Here is an 18,579-nt window from a genome sequence, read left to right as displayed (position 1 = left end):
TAGATATTAAACGATTTTGCCTCGAGGATTGTATACCTGACGTCATTTTGAAATGCTACCTTAGCGTTAATTGATAAGTAATGATTTCGCCTCCCCGAGGTGATTATGAATAACGTTTTCTATACGCGGTTTGTTGTCTGAATGATCTCTTTGTCAAACAACTACATATCTGTGTATGTTAGTTAAAAAACGAGACGAGATGCGAATTGAGGTTAAAATATGGTGAATTTTTTATTCCGAATGTTATCATTTTATGTATAAGACCTACCTAACCTATCCATGTACCACGTGTACTTATTGATTTTGTTTTAAACGCATCATTTGCGATTATTTCATTGATAAGTTACTTTTGTATCTTTAATTAATCAGGTCTTGGTTTTGAATTTAGTAGGACAAGGTTGATAATTATGTGTATACTCTTTTTTTTCTGGTTTATAGGTACATAGTTTTTAAAAGTACTGCAGCTATATTATACGTATGACCAAAATCAAGTGTAATAATAATTACATACGAGTAAAAAAGTCTAGCTATTCCAATTTTTTCATATTTGAAATTAATATAGGTGTCGGTGCATGATCGATTCTGGCAAACCTTCGCAATTTTATTGTGAACCATATGGGTATAGTTCGTAGGTTGGTAACATTTGATGAACATGTCTGCTGAGTTCAATAGTACGAGGTATGTTACTGACCTTACCTACCAAGTACTATTTGATTCAAAATTGCGAAGATAGGTAGTAGAATCGATGGGACACCCGGTATGGTGTGTGTTATACAATCGAAGATTTGCATTTAGCACATTTTTTTTTTTTTTTATTGCTATCCATGTCATCTTTGATTACAAAATAAACGGGTAGGTAGACTTGTTTCATTGTCAAAAATTCCAGCCATTAAATTCAAAACGAGAATGTCCTAATCTGAAACAGGCATTCCTGAAAGTATGATCTTGGCGGGTTATTGATTGATAGACTTCTTGACGATTGGCACTTGGTATTGTCAAATTGGACAACTATCTACCTATCACTGTACGAACCAGCTAAAGGGATTTTTATGACCTACTACGTACGAGTTCGTAATCATGGTACCTAAATTAACAGCTCTAATGAGACGGCGAAAATTTGAGAATTAAAATTACATCTTTCGTTCGACGAACTTTACCTACCTGCGTTATCAGTACAGTTAATCGTAATAATAAATAGACATTTCGTACGAAACTGGCGAATTTACAGGTTAAGGAAATCAAGTGCACGGTTATTTGATACGTAGGTATATGAAATTAGTATTGTGTCATTTGAGAGAATCACCTTCATCGGTCCACTTAATGTAAGCTAGTCATGCAATGTGCTTAGTTATCGTAGTAAAGCTATAGTAAAATATGTAGGTAAATAAATCCTGATTATGGCGTGAGTAGGAATGGGTATGTAAAGTAAACGAATAAATTTCGTAATTAAGTAATAATTCTTCTTATTTATCGTAATGATAGATCAGGAACTGGAAATCTTCGTAAACTTTTCATTGAGGAGTTAAAATTTGAGTAAAAGGTAACTTTAAACAAATCTAATCTTTGGTAACACTGTTTATGAAAATCTTGTACATAATTTTTATCTGTATAGGATGATCTAAACTATGAAGAATTATTATTATGAAAGTTGAAATTATCGTGTTCCAGGTTTGTACCTTCACGAGAGATATTGAAATTAAACAACTACCTACCGAAGAATTAATTTCTAACCTCAAGTAACCAGCGTTTCTTTCCTACGTTTCGAAATACGTAATTGGCAGGTATGTTGCAGTTGGATCTTTTTTCAGCAAACTTTTTCACACTATGTGAACTAGAATGAAAGTTTTTTTTTTGTTTTTTTTACGTATAATTTCAGTTATCGTAGGCTCGGTTTAAACCAAATCCATGATAACTGAAACAATTGTTTTCAGCCCTGTGTAGGCAAGCAAAGTAGATAAGTATATTTTTGAACTTGTTAAAATGAAACTAAAATTCGTTATCAAAGTAATGAAGGCTGTAGTGAATCAATGAGCATGGTGATCAACAATGATCAACCACCAAGTCCTCTATACTGTAGGTAGAGGTATACTATAGGTAACTTATTATATGAACATGTCGTCTATTTCACATTGATTTATTACTCGTTAAAGTACTAATCGTAAAATAAATTTCCATATGTTACAGATGAATAACAAAAATAGACACCGAGTCTTATAGAACTTGTAACGAATAAATTAAAATTGGTCATCAATAGTGAAGAATAAATGTCAGTAGGTAAATAATAGTATACGACAGTTCAGCTGCAGATTTATTATAACCGAAGAAATTAACTTACGAAGCTCGATTGATTTTGAAACCCGTAGGACAACGACCGTCGCAGTATTTTTCCTCGCGAACTTTACCGGCTGGAGTATAATTTATCGAATTTAACTGATAACAGTCCAATGACGACCGAAAAATTCCTTGTTCTGAACGATCATTCGTCAACGAAAGTGGAGAAAAAACATTTCAATTTTACACGTTCGAGAACCAAAACCGAATAATTTGAAAACCCGAATGATGAATTTCCGCACATTTTCCGATAAGATGAGATAAGGTACTGAAAAACTGCATTCGATTTCCAGCACCCTTTTGAATTGATACGCCTGCGCAATCGTCACTTCGTCAGCATTTTTATATCGTGAGTTTATTCGTTCGTAAAAGGGAGAAGTCACGTTAAAAAAGGTATATCCATACAGAGTAGGTATACTTACATGTAGATAAAATTGGCCAAATTAGTAACCTAAGAAAGTATTATTGGAAAATACGCGAATACCCAGCACAAAACGGTACCGAAAAAAAAAATCGCACGGTTTTATCTAAAGGTAAACAACGACCGAGTGTGCACGCGAGTGTGTCTATGAGAAATGATGTAACTTATGTCTCCTTCCTTCTGCGTAACTTTCATTTTTACAAACTTGACATACAAGCTTTGCTGTTCTCATAGCAACGGTAGAATTCGTATGGTAAGGTTACTCAAAACCAGCCAACGTTCGTTCGAAGATTCGTTCACATTGGAATTGAGTTTTCTGAAAATGCATTTTAAGCTGCAGTTTCTTTTTAAATTAGAAATGAAAATTTTCTCGTACTCGACGTCTTCGGTCCACGTTTTTCAGGATTGATTATGAGATTAAAGTTTATACGAATTAATTTTTTTTGATAACGAGCGTTGAAAATTTACAACCTTTCATCTTAGGTTTCGTCTCATCGTACTCGGACCGTTGATAGCCTATGTAAAGTTTATCATTTCATTGGACAGTTCGAGTAAACATCAAAGATTGAATTTTACGATGTATAAGTATTATTCACCCGGATAATTATATTATTGAATTGGAATCATTTCGAGTTTAATTATACGTAGATGTGTTTCATCGACTGATGTTCAGAAACTCGAATACCTACCTATAGGTGAACTTTCAGTACTGAAGTGAGTCAGTATCGTAAAGTTAATTTTAGAACACGAATTTGTGTACCTGGGGTGCGATAATTTTTGTGTCATCTGTTGCTGTTGAATTTATTAATGACAATTTTTATAACCTATTTGTCCTTCTAGAAACATAATAACAAAAAAATCAAGCCAGGAATAAAGCCAGTAGATTTATATCAGAAACTTGTTTCCAAAATAATAATATATCTAATAATAAAAAAAAAAACGAATAAAACTTTTCCAATGAAAATATTTTCTACTTTTATAGTCTTTTATTCATCGTGACATCCTTCTGTACTTATCTACGTAAGCTTTCATAAAACCTGAAAATTTTCTTTAAAAATAATATGACAAAGTTGTATAAAAAATAATCTGTGATTCATCTTCGAAAATCTTACAGCATCAGCATCCACGATCATCCTATGCAATCTCCGAAAGACTCGATCGCATTTACCATCTGAAAAATCGCACTTCACTTTATTCGCAATACATAGGTAACGTTTACTTAACATTGCTGAATGCTGATAGATGAATTTACATTACCAAACTATCTACGCGAATTTATTCCAGATTTGTCCATAGTCGCATCCTACTGAAATATGCAAACGAAGAGGTATCATTGTTTAACACTCAGAGACGATAGGAACCGTTTACAGACTTCTTCGCTAGGTAAACATTGACCCAAAGCTTCCAGCAACAAATTATCTCGAACAACTGCTCGACGAAAATCTTGAAACGATACTTTATTATCTTTGTCACAGTCTAGTTTTTTTAACGCTATATCTGCCAGATCTTTGATGCTTTCGTCAGGATCTTCATCTTGTGGTAGTTTCAGCAAGCTGTTCCTGTTAAAAGAGAGGTTGTTAGATAAGACGACCTTGGAAGTGGTTCGATTTGCATACACGGTTTAAGAAAAAATGGATTGGATGGTCGAGATTCGTGTGTAAACGGGTACTTGATACTGGAAGCTCGTTTTGTTGTTTGTACTGGTTTTATTTTCGCCAAATGGTACAGAAAATGTAACGGTATTTGGATTGAATTTATCGTGCTGTCAGGTGCATTAACGTTATGTGATTTTATATATTTTGATGATCGACATGAGGAAAGGTTCGATTCTTTGTTTCATCTGGTGTAATTTATTATTATGATTTTACGTTTTCGATGATCGAGCTGACTGGTTATAGGTACCTAATAACTATGGCGATGTTCAGTTCACGATTTGTACGTACGTTTTTACGATGACGAAGTAGGTAAATATCGTCAAACGTCGCGACTAAAAAAGGGGATTTTGATAAACATACAAGTTCTAATGCCAAAAGATTATAAATTACGCTGCAAATATGTATTAAAAATTATCCAAAGTGCAGTAATTTTCCCTGCATTCGTGATTAAGCAGGTTTACGTAGGTATGCTAAAACTGACATTAAAATGGTTTCTTTTGCTATTTTAATTTTACAACTTTTTTATACTCAATTTCAGTCACACGCGAACTTGCATTTTTTAAATTTTATAATGAATTAAAAATTTAAATTACAAGAAACACGAATTCCATTGGTTGGTTGGAAGTTGGAACCTACCTTAATAAAGTAAAGATCTCTTCTTTTGTGATAACGCCGTCTGAGTTCAAATCGTATATGAAAAACGAGAAAGCTATTTGCTCTTCGAGAGTACCGCGTAGAAAAATAGATAATCCTAAAACCCATTCGTCCATATGGATTATACCATCGCTGCGTCTATCGAAAGCGCTAAATATTCGATCCATCAGTACGTCCTCGGTTAATATATGAAATGTGTTGTGTAATAATTCTCGAAACATTATGCGATCCATTCCTTTGTTTTTTGTCGTCTAAAAAAACAAAGCAGGAGTTATTAATTGATAGACGCTTTCGGTATAAAATATAGGTATACCGCGTTTGTGAACATGGGCTATATTGACTTTCGATACTAAGTATCAATCGAAAAAAATTATTAATTAATAATTTGGACTTTATTTTACGATTTTATTTTTCTTACCTCAGCATGAGACGAATAAGAAAAAGCTTGCGATCCGTATAAAAGTTCATTCGAAGAGATTATCTTCTTGAATAAAACGCAAAGTTTATCAATTTCTTCCCTAGTTACGAGCGAAGAAAATGAGTAAAATAAAGAGCATCGAACACCTATACGAGGTGATAATTCATAACTTTAACTACTCACTTGCTGAAATGGGTTTGCTTCCTCAAAGAATCCGTCAAATCACTAGACGATTTACTTCGAATTGTCTTCGATTGCTGTTGATTTGCTTGCATAACGCAATTCTTATCTCGTTCATTGCTTATGGCTTTCAAAGCTTTAGCTGGTGTAATCGATGCTCGCCTACCACTAGCAACGAATAACGAGACACTTCGCATTAAAAGCCTGGCACTTTTCTGTTGTTTCCACATCGATTTTTGATTGTTATCGTTATTCCTGTAACAATAAGTTGCATGTTAAATGCCAATCATTGTCTTTAAGTTTAGTCTCGTGTTCAATTAGGACACGCAAAGAAATTTTTAGAAGTAGAATGAAACCGGTTCGCCGAGTATGTTTTGGCTGGGCAACCAATCTTACAATTTGTTGGTAACAGGTTGCAGAATGATGTGAAAGAAGGAGTTTGGTTTGTTTAGGGAAAATGTACGTAAGTTACATTCTTACATTATTGGCCTAATAATTTGCAGTGTTTTTATTATTGTGAAAATTATTTTTTTTATTCGTGTAAAAGACTTGTTGCAGCTTGCAAGAGAACTTTTGAACTGGCACAATCCAATTAAAACTAAATCAAGCTACATAGAATTCGAAAGAGCATATTGTCCTAGTAAAACCCTGTAACGAGAGTCAGGAATTTCAAGTCTTGAAGTACATTTTTGGAATTTTGGAGAATTTTTGAAAATACTCCAAAAATCCGAAAATGAACTTACATCTTGATGGTGGTTTTTGTTCAAATCGGAGAGTGCCAGTTCAAAAATTGATATTTGTTCTGCAGCATTTTTGAGAGCTGATTTTTTGAAAAATTTTGTGAAATACTAAAAAGTGCTTGGGAGCTGTCACAACTTTGGGAATCTTTTGCACGAAATTATACTTCAATTGTAATCGAATTTCGAGATTCATTTGCTCTCCAATCCTACATTTTTAAATTTCATCAATTTCATGATTTTTTAAAAAAAGTTCAGGCTCAAAAAATACATTTACTCTTGTCGAAAGTTGGCATTAAAACTTCATATTTGCTAGAATAATATTCTAAGTACGAAATTCTAAGAATTGAATTGTAGCTGCCAATTTAGACTTTTCCAAGATTTTGGGATTTTTCTTTTTTTTTTTTTTGAAAAACATGGCTCTTGATGTCTTGAAAATTTTCTTGGTTTCAGTGGTGTCGAAAGTGGCTCTCAAAAAATGATGGTAGATCCAATCATTTTCAGATAGTAGTGCACAGTCATATTTTCCAGTGGTTCATGCAGTTGTTGAAACATTGGAGCTTCTCTACCCCCCTCCCTCCGGCGAGACATAATTTTCAATCAATGATTTTTTTTCAAGGCAATCGCTGGCCAATTGAATCGTGCAATTTTTGGACCACTTTGAAAAACACTCAACAACAACAACAACAGGTTCTCAATTTTTCGAAAAGGTCGCCGAAAAAGTTTTGTGAGTGAATCGGTGATCTTATGAATGAGTGTTTATACCTACTGTGGGGAAAAATTGGCAAAACCTATGTCTGAGTTCTGAGTAGTTGTTTGGTTGATACTCAAGGCTCGCACTGGTTTACTTTTTTAGTAACTAAGTTATTTTTTCTGCATTTTAATTACTCAAGTTACCTAACTGTTTGTTATTTTTTCAAACAAATTTTTAAAAATTTAATTTTTTCGTACATCTTGAGAGTAATTCTCAAAAATTGTCAAAAAATTTTGCTTTTTGAAAAAAATTTCAATTTTTAGCAAAATTGCCAACGATTTTTACTTTTTTTTTTTCAAATAAAGTTGTCTGAAGCCATCCCTTTTTTGTCACAAATTGCCAAAAACTATCACTTTTTTGCCAAAAAATTCTGTTTTTTCTTACTTTTTAAAAAAATTGTAAAATATCAATAATATGTTTGTTCCAAGAATGTTGATCAATATTCCTGATTAATAGGTATTTCGAAAAAGCAACATTAATTCCAAAAAATTCAGTAACCACAGGCCTATTATTTTTCAAAGTATTGTTCTGGATTCGTATTAAAATGATGAAAAGGTTTCATTCGATCAGCAAAATGTAAAAATAAAGTCATCGCGAAAAAATATAAAAATGTGCTTCAAATAATACTGGTGATTGGGCATTATTTTCATAAAATCCACACAAATAAGAATTCAGTTGTATACTTACATTTTGAATTTTCTTTCTCGATCTGCCAAAAAGATTCCTAGTTGAACTGCAGCTCCAGGTTGAATAATGAGGAATGACTAGTGATGCATTAAAATGAAAAAATTAATACTAACTAACGCGAAAGTTATATAAAAGAAATTACATTTACTTTTATTGATTATCAAAGTAATTGTGTGGGTATGTTATTTTTACATAATTCCGTGCTAGCCTTTAAAAGAAAAATTGAACTTTCTGAACGAAAGTCTAATACCTGTGTTGATGACAACCATAATTAATTTTTCTTTTAATTTCCGGCCTTGAATTTGCGTGATTGTTAAGTTTTGATTTATTTATTGGAATAGGGATCACGACATGCTAAAATTTAATTTCCGGAGTAGAAATAAATCATTAATATAGACTTCGTCATAAACGATATTTATTCACAATTTTATTACATGATGAAAAAAAAATAGGTATAAAATAATCTAAACATGTAAGCATGGAAGAGCAAATTACTCATTTAGAGGAAAGAAAAGTTATTATTATCGATTTAATATTAATCAAAAATAATTTCAGTATCATTCAGAGTTCTGAGAGGCTAATTTCTTATTTTTCTTACATAAAATTATGTAATCATACGTTTCAAAGGCATCGTCCATCGGCGATGTTTCGTCCGCTTCGTAATTCATAACTTTGAAAAATTGCATTGCTTCTAGATTATTTTTCAATACGGTGAGTACAACTTTTTTCATGTTGTTAGAAAATGCGATTAGTTCTAAAATTTGTAACATGAACTTGCCCAGTCCTTTACGACGTGTTTCCGGCACCAATTGTAGTTCGTAGCAATACAATACTTCTATGTCAAAATCTAAATCAAATCTATAATGTGAAAATGCGACTAATTTACCATCCGGAGCCTTGGCGATAAGATATCGAGCTCGATCATCGAACATTTCTTCGCGTTTCTTTTTCTCGTGCCAGCCCCAATCACAGTCTTCGTATAATTGTTTCATATTATCCCTTTCTAAATCGAAAATCGCCTCTTTTGTTTGTTTATCTAGTTCGGTCACCGGATGACATGATAATTCCGCGGTGAAATCTCCTTTGGTAAATTTCTTAAATGCTTTGAACTTTTCGAGAGGATCTGGAACGTTGTTTGCTTTCTGAACGACTTCCCAGGCTACCTGGACCAACTTCTGTCGAGCTTTTCGAATCATACGTTTGTCTTTCGACGTCAAGCCTAGCTCCTTTCTGTTACTCATTCCCTGAAATAAGGAACATTGCATGAGAATAACGTACTGGTAATCGAAGTGAAATGAGACATCTCGAGTAATATTATCCTATTATCGGAGTAAAACGAAATGTTCGGTGTGTGTGACTTACAGAGCCGGAGGTGTTTCGTAGTTCTGGAAATGGATATGGTTACTATGATATAAATGGTTCCAGCCGTTGATACCAAGTTGCCGTTGATTCTAATGGATTTATTTCTTCGTTAACACATTTCAGTTTACGTTTTTATACCGAATAACTAGTTAAATAGCGAAAATCACACAAAAAACACACGCTTCGCGCCGATTCCAACGAGTGAAAACGCATTATGATAATTGTACCACAGAATCAATCTTGCGGATTGTTTATTCAAAACAGCTGATTGAAAAAAATTAGCACAGATTTTTGATAGTTACGCAAAATTCCTACAGAGTTGCTAGTAACATTTTTGAATTTTTTATGTTGCAGTGTTGCCTTTTCGGTGTTTGAAATTTAGTTTCACGAGATGAAAAAAGATTTCGGATTTTTTGAACGAGGTCACGCCGATTTCCGTGAAATTCGCAAACATAAACAAAAATATTTCAGCATGAAAACATGGTCCTGAACCAGTGGACTTGTGTGTTGAGTTTATGAACAGGTGTTGTTTATGTAATTAGTAATTAATTTGTTCGCGTTGTTTGAAAAATTATGAAAAACGGTTACATTTCCGATTATTTTATTAAAAAGAAGTGACTATCAATGTATTTAAAATAAGTTATCGATTATGTTGTGAATCATGATCCTTTTTTGGCGACTTCATTGGCTTTGGTGCTATTGTGTTTTACATTCGAGTGAGTACTCCGTATGTTTACCTGTGTAATACCTGTAATTAATATTCAATCGATTGTATTTTTACAATTGAGCGATTTCTACATCGTAGTAGCGCTTCGTATACTTCTAACGGATTTATGCTGTATGTCTTTACTATTCGTTTTGACGGTGGTGAAAATATTCTCATAAAAATCCTGACGTGATAAAATTCTCCTGTTGTTATTTTTGTTCAACAGTGATTTCGCTGGGAACGAAATTTTCTACAGTATTTTGGTTTTGTATCAAAATTCCAGATTTTCGTATACGAAAGAAATCCACAAACATTTCAACACCACTTATGTTTTTATCTTTTATTAGTCTTAAATAATAATGTTCGTGACAAGTATGACAAGATATATGTAGCTTTTTAGCATAGACAAGCGCTGAAATTGATCCCATGCCAAGTACACGACGATGGTCTGCGGCGCCACAGCCACCGATGAAACAGAAGAGATTCTTTATTAAAATCAATTCCGCGTTTATTCACCTGACAGTCAATGTCTATTTCAAGAGGTTTCGTATTATGGTCTTAATGTCTTCGCCAGCAGTGATTAGCAACCGTCACCGTCGCATTATCGTTCATCCGTTCATTTCAACAGTTAACTACACTCATTGAACAATATTCTGCGTTTTGAAAACTGTTTCTGAGAGAGTGAAAAACACTCGGACGATTTGTGAGGCTGTCTAAAACTCGTAAAAGGCATTATTCACCGTTCGTTGCCAATTTTCAAAGCTTGGAACTTTTTATGTTCCATGTTAACATAATCGATACAATGAATGACACAATAAGTAATCTCGATTTCTCACCAAAGTATTTTATGGTATAGGAGAACAAGGACGAGAACTACTTGGTACCCAATAAAGTAAAGTTAATTGTTTTTGTAAAATGGTGAAAAGATTACCGATCGATGCGAATCTAGTGTATTGATGATTTAATTTCTACGTAGTAAGTCTAAGTACTAAAAACTGAGCCAACCAGTTATGATTATGAATCCTCAAGCCCCTCAAGGTGATGAGCTGGATGGAGCAGGGAAGGTTATTGTCCTCTTCCCCTTCAAAAACGAAACTTGGAACGACTTTGGTAGAGTGGTACCCCCCCCCTCCCCGGATTAGTAATCTGCGATTGATTATTTGTTATTTGCATCGGTTTAAACAATTTGTGTGAATTGATTTGATTTCAATTTCTGTCCTTCATTGTTCCAAAATTTGAGAAGATTTAAATATACAGCTTGCAGATCAAATGAGCCCCCTCCTCCCAGCTTCGATTAAGATATTTATAATAGAAAATTAAACTTCATATTCGTGTCGAAGGAATTTAAATTGATGTGAAAAATGCTTTAATACAGGGAAAATATTACTATCAATGTTGACTAAGCATTTTTTGATGGGGTGAGGGGTGTAAAATCCTGCAGTAATTTTGAAAGGGGGTCTCACAAAAGCTTTTGCATTCCGATTTGGTAATTTTGGTGGGCACCCTGTATTATTTTGGCTTAGCTTCGTTCAAAAAATGAATGCAATTTTTTTTCTTTTTTATTTGGGGGGGGGGAGCTTAAATAGGATTTGAGGAAACTTGACTACTTTTTTCTATCAACTTTATTGAAAAATATGTGTCATGTTGAAATCTGAAATAAAAAAAATCTGGTGGAAATTGGCGAATAAGCATGAAAAAGTGTTGAAACGCGTTATGATGATGTAAAAACACTCAGAAAAGTAATAAAATCTCTGAAAATTGCTGAAAAGTAATGAAATTTTGATAAGATTTGCCAAAAATGTTGTAGAAAATATTATGAACATGTTACGATTTGGTGAAAGCGTTTCAAAGTACTTTAAAATCACCGAATATTCTCAAAAAGCGATGAAATTTTTGTAAAATGCAACAAAATTATGAAAAAATTGTATTAAAAAATCATATAAGCTTCTTGTAAACGCAAGTAAAAGCTTTAGAAACACTGTAAATCATTAAAAAATGAAGAAAATTCAATGAAATTTGTCAAAATTGCGTGAAAAAGTGTTGAAAACTGGTTAAAATGATGTTGAAGCACTCAAAAAATAATTAAAATCACTGGATAATCACCGAAAAGTTATATATGTTTGTGAATTCGGCAAAATCAGGGTGTTCACAGGTCTGGAAAACCTGGAAAAGTCAGGGAATTTGGTCGGTCTGGAAAAGTCGGGGAAAAGTCAGGGAATTTCGTAATTTTCACGCAAAATCCCTGGAATTTTGAAAAAACGATCGATTGAAAATTTTGAATAAGGACCTGTGATGAAAGGAAAACACTATTTTTCACTTCTCGAAGTACAAATTTTCATAAGCTTTTGCCCTTGCTTCGCTCGGGCTTGTTTTCTTTTCTTTTTCAAAAGCAACATGAAAATTTCTAGATTATAAAAATCAAGTTTTTATGACAAAAAATGAACTTTTCACGAAAAAAACATAGTTTTTAAGCATCTCGAAATGCATACAAATTTACAAGAGCTTTCACCCTCGCTTGAGCCTGTTCTGTTTTCCTTTTCAAAATCAACTTCCTTCAAAAAAAAAAAAACATAATTCAAATACTTATTCTAAGATTTTAAAAACCAAAAAAAGCTACTCGTCCTCATTAAAAAAGAAACCAAACATAATTCAAATATTCTAAAATTTTAAAAGTCAAAAAAAGCTACTCGTCCTCACATAAAAAAACTCGTTTTTATGCCTCTCGAAACTCAAATTCTCAGAAGCTTCCGCCCGTTCTCTTTTCTTTTTCAAGAGTAAACTTCCTTCAAAAAAACATCCATTCCAATATTAAAATTTAAAAAACCAAAAAATAAACACTCTTTGCATTCAAAAAAAAACTTGTTTTCAGGCATCTTGAAATGAAAATTTTCGAAAGCTCTCGCCTATTTTTAATTAGAAAAGTTAATACCTAATCAAAGTTAAGCTGTTTTTTATATCCGAAGAAGTATCCAGTTTGAAGAGAGAAGCTTATGAAAAAAATTACCCCCCCCCCAAATTGAATTAAATTATGGGGTGAGCCTAGAAAATTGAGAAAAATGGTCTGGAAAATGAAAAAATTGGTTTGGAAAACCTGGAAAAGTCAGGGAAAAGGGTCACAAACCTCACCCTCGTCCAAAATCACTTTTTCGGCCCTCGTTGTGTAATATACTATTCCAGAAAAAATGAGTGGACACCCTGAAAATGCTGCCAAAATTGTGGTAAAACATAAAATCAAGAGACATTTCAAGTCCTTACTATTGAACCTTCATCACCCAAAAAAGTTCAAAGTTTGAGAATTTTCAAAACAAATTGAAATTTTTAAGTGAAAACTGTTCTGGTAAATTTTTTTCTTTTGAATATTATCAGCGATCGCTTCTCTTTTCATAGCACCTACGTTTAAAATCACCTCTTTTTTCAAAATTAATAATGACTGATTTATTACCGAAAATCCATCGTCAAGATATGCCAGGGTTGTTGCGGATCACGGAAATTTGATCCGAATCACGGATCACGAATCATTGAGAAATTTGTGATCCGGATCACGGATCAAAGATCTTTCGGGAAATTGTGATCCGGATCACGAATCACGAATCACTCCAGAAAAAAGTGATCCGGATCAAATTTCACGGATCGTTTTTCGGATCATTTCAAGGAAATTGTACTAGGTACTAAATTGGTTTTTTTAAATTGAAGATTGAACAAAAACGTGAAAAAACGAAATAGTCTCCGTTTTATTTTCAAAAAATTTGCAATAACACATTATACAGGGGTGGGAAAAAGTCAGCCTCAGCTTGAAAATTTGCAGAAATTGAAAAATGAAATTTTTACATTTCAAAAATTTTTAGTTTTTTGTCAATAAACCAAAAACTAAGCATCCTAGAGAAAAACTAATGAGATCATGTCGATTGGAAATTTAATTCTCTACAATTTTGGTCATTTGTAATTTTTTCGTAGGACGCTTCCTTTCGCCTCCAGATTGACTTTTATGAAACACAGTGTGCAAATTTTTCAAAAAATAATTTTCAAAAAGTTTTACTTGCGGTTTTTTGTCAAAAAATCAAAAACTAGGCATCCTAGCGAAAAACCAATGACATTACGTCGATTTTACCTACATCAATATCCAACAAATTGAGTTCAACTCCATTAATTTTTAATAAAATCGAATTTTCAAAGCAAAAACATGCAGCAGTGCAGCATTACTGGTGAAAAAAAAAGGATCCGTGAAAAAATGATCTGCGGAAAATTTTGAATCGGATCATAGATCACGAATCCTTGTGGAATAATGATCCGGATCACGGATCACGATTCCTACTCCAGAAAATGATCCGGATCACGGATACAGATCACTCAAATGTGATCCGGATCATGATCCGGATCACGTAATGATCCGGATCACAACAACCCTGAGATATGCACACTTTTCACATCACAAGTAGGTGCCTATATTTCTTTTCTTATCAAATTAAATCTCAAAAAACCAAAACGTCATCGCTTTTTTTTTCCTTTCATCTTTCGATTCAATTTCAAAGAAAATTTAATTAAACAGAAAAAAATTCGGCAAAAAATGAGATAATTTTTTTCTCAGAAGGTTCTTTAGAAACGAATAACCGCATTTGTCGAATCTCAATTGGCCATCTCGCTCGTGAAAAAGAGAGACTAATCGACGAATACGAGAAAATTATCTCGGTATAACTTTAAGGAATACCGAAAAACTCCTCTACCATTCTCGGGTATTGGGAAAAAAACCTGCGAAAGTTTTGACCATCGTGCAAAGTTATCCGATAATTTCACTTTGGTAAAGAAGAAAAAAAATCCATTTCCATTACGTTATTTAAATTCTTTTAGAATGGCGAGATAATCTCGACCGTTCGTTCTCTTTTATGATTTTTTCGCTCTCTTTTTTTTTTATTATTGAAAATTACGCGAATCGTTTTTCAAATACGGCAAATTTACATTGAAAAGAATCTACGTTTTTTTTTCAACTAGATTTCTTTCTTTTTCACTCGAGGGCTTTTGCATTTATAATGGTAAAAAATATGTACGTATTCACTAAAAAAGGATGTGATAAAACGTTGAAGGTCAAGTTGAAAATTCATATTTTCACGCATATAAAAGAGGAAGGTTGTTTTTCATCGACGTCGAGTTGTTGCTGTATGAGGAATATTTTGAAATATTCATCGAAAGTTAAAAGCGGCGGCATTTTTTCGCGTACATAATGGAGAAAGTATTTCTCTTTTTTAAATTGACCATCTTCTATGTGTACCATATACACTTTGTATACCAGCGACGCGGTTTATACTCGTAAGTGGAGAGAGAGAGAGAAGGAGAAGAATTTTCCTCAAAGCACACGTTCGTGACGATGACGATGACGTGTATATGTAGAAAAGCAAAGGTTGAAATATTTCGTAATTGCATTATCGAACAGCACCGCAGCAGCAGGCAAAAGCAGAATGTGAGCCGAAGAAACCTTTCAACGCGGTTTATACTCGTACGACGACGAGAGATGGGAGTATTTTATAAGAGTGCGCTGATATTGACAGTGAAATCCAATCAAATTATACGTACGAACGCTCGCTTTTATATTAAAATGACCGAAATTTAATTACCTCGTTGCTGAGATGCGGTGTACATTAAGTTGGCACAATATAAACGTGTGTATTATTTTCGCGTTTTAATACAATAGCTCGAGCGAGTCTGCGAGAAGAAAGTTTATTTAATGTATGGAAGCTCATTTATTCCTATATTACGTATAGTCCTAGTAGTCCTATAGTTAATTAAACAACGCAACGCCGCCGAGTAGATACGGAATAGAAATAACGATGAAAATAATGGAATTTTTGGTCCTCCCTGGATCGTTTTTTAACCGTAGGTGTCAGAGTTGTTGAGTCGGTAAAAGTTGATTTAATAGTCACAAAATGGAATGATAAATGCATTAAAGTGTTATAAAAATTGTTAAACCGGTCTCTCAGTATTGAATATTACCATAATTGATAGAAAATCAACGTAACTGAGTAAAGTTCTGCAAAAATTACTTGTAAATTTGTAAAAATGTTATTAAAATATGTGAAATTGACTGTAAATTGATAAAGCATAGTAAAAATATTCAAATTTTTAACAAATGTTGAAAACAACGAAAAATTGATCAAATATTACGGGCATGGAATGAAACGATGAGAAAAATTATAAGTATAGCATCATGAAAACTCCGAAACACAAAATCCAATGTTCTGATTGGTCGAAAATGATTATTGACTTGATTGAGGTCCTTTCAAAACTTTTTGAACAGATTTCATTAATGTTTCAAAATGTAGCGCTATGATTGGTCGAAAATGATTATTGAACTGTTCTGGCTCTTTTTACAACTTTTTGAACACATTTTGTCAAAGTTTCAAAAAGCTGCGTTCTGATTGGTTGAAAACATTACTATTGAGCTGATTTTGATTCTTTCACAATTTTTAATACAATTTTCATCAATGTTTCAAAATTCAGCGTTCTGATTGGTCGAAAGTGATTATTGAGCTTTTTGAGTGCTTGATACAACTATATAAATGCATTCCATGAAGATTTCAAAATGCTATGTTTTGATTGGTCGATATTAATTTATCGAGCTTTTTGAGTGCCTGATACAGCATTATAAACGCATTTCATCGGTATTTAAAACTCCAATGTTCTGATTGGTCGAAAATGATTATTGAACTGTTCGAGGATCTTATGTATTACAACTTTTTGAACACTTTTGTCAAAGTTACGAACTGCTGCGTTTTGATTGGTTGTAAAAATCACTATTTTGCCGATTTAGATTCTTTTACATTTTTTAAATACATTTTATTAATGTTTCGAAAAGCTGCGTTTTGATTGGTCGAAAAAATTATTATCAAGCAGATTTAGATACTTTTACAGTTTTTTATTACATTTAATGAAAGTTTCAAAATTCTGCGCTCTGATTGGTCGAAATTAATTAATGAGCTTTTTATAAATGCAATCAAAAAAAATTTCAAAATGCCTTGTTCTGATTGATTGATATTAATTTATTGAGCTTTTCGAGTGCTTGATACATCATTACAAACGCATTCCATCATTATTTCAAAATCCAATGTTGTGATTGGTCGAATATGATTATAGACCAGATTAAGGTTCTTTCCAAATTTTTTGAACAGATTTCGTTAAAGTTTCGAAACGAAGCGTATTGATTGATCGAAAACGGTTATTGAACCATTCGAAGCCCTTTTTACAATTTTTTGAACACATTTTGTCAAAGTTTCAAAAAGCGTCGTTTTGATAAGTTGAAAACATTATACTATTCAGCTGATTTAGATTCTTTTACAATTTTTAATGCATTTCATCAAAGTTTCAGAATTATGCGTTCTGATTGGTTGATATTAATAACTGAACTGCTTTTGAGTCTTTGCCATCTTTATCAATATATTTTATCAATATTTCAAAATGGCACATTCGTATTGGTCGATATTGATTAGTGTTTTGTATTCAACTTTTGAAAACGACTTTTAGAATATTCAATGAACACTCATCCATCTACTTGAACTTTCAATTTGCAGTGTTATGATTGGTTGCCATTCATTAGTTATGAATGCATTCCTTGAAACTTCAAAATGCCACGTTCTGATTGGTCAATATTAATTTATTGAGCTTCTTTTAGGGTCTTTTAAATGCTTATTAATGCATTTCATCAATATTTCAAAATGCCACATTCTGATTGGCCGATATTGATTGGTGTTTTCTTTTTCAACTTACAAAACGACTTTTCGAATTTTAAATAGTCATTCAACCATCCTACTTGAACTTACAATTTTAAAATGCAGTGTTGTGATTGGTTGACATTCATTATTGAGCTTTTAGAGTGCTTGATACAACGTTTTAAACGCGTTTCATCAGAATTTCAAAATCCAACGTTCTAATTGGTCGAAAATGATTATTGACCTGATTGAGGTTCTGTCAAAACTTTTTGAACACATTTTGTCAAAGTTTCAAACTGCTATGTTTTGATTGGTTGAAAGAATTATTATTGAGCTGATTTAGATTCTTTTACATTTTTTTCACTTCATTTCATCAAAGCTTCAAAAATCTGTGTCGTGATTGGTCGAAATTGATTACCGATCTTTCTGAGTGTTTGATACAACTATATAAACGCATTTTGACAGTATTTCAAAATCCAACGTTCTGATTGGTTAAAAATGATTGCTGACCCGATTGAGGTTCTTTCTACACTTTTTGAACAGAATTTCTTCAAGATTACAAAATGTAGCGTTTTCATTGGTCGAAAATGGTTATTGACTGTTCGAGCCTCCTCTTACAACTTTTTGAACACATTTTGCCAAGTTTCCAATTGCCGTGTTTTGATTGGTTGAAAAAATTATTATTGAGCTGATTTCGATTCTTTTACAATTTTTTGAATACATTACATCAGAGTTTCAAAATTCTGCGTTCTGATTGGTCGAAAATCATTATTGAACAGTACGAGGCTCTTTTTTACAACTTTTTGAACACTTTTCATCAAAGTTTCAAAATACCGCGTTCTGATTGGTCGAAATTGATTATTGACCTGATTGAGGTTTTTTCAAATCTTTTTGAACAGATTTCGTCAAGATTGCAAAATGTAGCGTTTTCATTGGTCGAAAATGATTATTGAACCGTTCGAGGCTCTTTTTAGTTCCTT

The 18,579-nt window shown here is 32.9% G+C and overlaps 3 protein-coding genes and 1 long non-coding RNA gene across 5 annotated transcripts in view; 2 read left to right on the top strand and 2 right to left on the bottom strand.

The window, feature by feature from the left end:
* The window catches only part of LOC135844832 (uncharacterized), a 30,733-nt gene extending 27,826 nt beyond the window's left edge, over positions 1 to 2,907 (top strand). Inside the window, exons 3-6 of one of the 2 annotated variants that reach the window (XR_010558645.1) lie at positions 1,669 to 1,781; positions 1,877 to 2,094; positions 2,185 to 2,274; positions 2,364 to 2,907. This is a non-coding gene — a long non-coding RNA (uncharacterized LOC135844832). The remainder of the gene's footprint in view (positions 1 to 1,668; positions 1,782 to 1,876; positions 2,095 to 2,184; positions 2,275 to 2,363) is intronic. The other variant, XR_010558644.1, reaches the window with a different exon arrangement.
* Positions 2,908 to 3,702: 795 nt separating this feature from the next.
* Positions 3,703 to 8,115, bottom strand: LOC135844827 (calaxin). The gene is made up of 6 exons (XM_065363196.1): positions 7,838 to 8,115; positions 5,663 to 5,914; positions 5,480 to 5,579; positions 5,044 to 5,312; positions 4,010 to 4,311; positions 3,703 to 3,923 (listed from the first exon to the last, which is right to left on the bottom strand). Coding segments are annotated over exons 1-5 (852 nt in total). The 5' UTR covers positions 7,840 to 8,115; the 3' UTR covers positions 3,703 to 3,923; positions 4,010 to 4,082.
* Positions 8,116 to 8,230: 115 nt separating this feature from the next.
* On the bottom strand, positions 8,231 to 9,432 carry Naa40 (N-alpha-acetyltransferase 40). Its single transcript, XM_065363197.1, has 2 exons — positions 9,200 to 9,432; positions 8,231 to 9,081 (listed from the first exon to the last, which is right to left on the bottom strand). The coding sequence occupies exon 2, from the start codon at positions 9,076 to 9,078 to the stop codon at positions 8,395 to 8,397; it is 684 nt and encodes a 227-aa protein (XP_065219269.1). The 5' UTR covers positions 9,079 to 9,081; positions 9,200 to 9,432; the 3' UTR covers positions 8,231 to 8,394.
* A 227-nt stretch (positions 9,433 to 9,659) lies between these two features.
* Positions 9,660 to 18,579, top strand: part of LOC135844824 (type-2 histone deacetylase 1) — a 49,949-nt gene continuing 41,029 nt past the window's right edge. The window contains exon 1 of the mRNA XM_065363190.1: positions 9,660 to 9,915. Within this exon, the coding sequence (XP_065219262.1) occupies positions 9,861 to 9,915 (55 nt within the window). The 5' untranslated portion in view covers positions 9,660 to 9,860. The remainder of the gene's footprint in view (positions 9,916 to 18,579) is intronic.

This window comes from Planococcus citri, chromosome 4 (genome assembly GCF_950023065.1).
Source record: "Planococcus citri chromosome 4, ihPlaCitr1.1, whole genome shotgun sequence".
NCBI lineage: Eukaryota > Metazoa > Arthropoda > Insecta > Hemiptera > Pseudococcidae > Planococcus > Planococcus citri.
The sequence above is the reverse complement of the archived record's forward strand: the minus strand, read 5'-3'. Positions and strand labels throughout refer to the sequence as shown.

Coding starts and splice junctions, on each gene's coding strand:
- Naa40 (XM_065363197.1), bottom strand. CDS start 9,078: ATGAGTAACAGAAAGGAGCTAGGCTTGACGTCGAAAGACAAACGTATG.
- LOC135844827 (XM_065363196.1), bottom strand. Junction 5,580..5,662: donor AAGCAAACCCATTTCAGCAA/GTGAGTAGTTAA, acceptor GCTCGTAACTAG/GGAAGAAATTGATAAACTTT. Junction 4,312..5,043: donor GAGATCTTTACTTTATTAAG/GTAGGTTCCAAC, acceptor CTCTTTTAACAG/GAACAGCTTGCTGAAACTAC.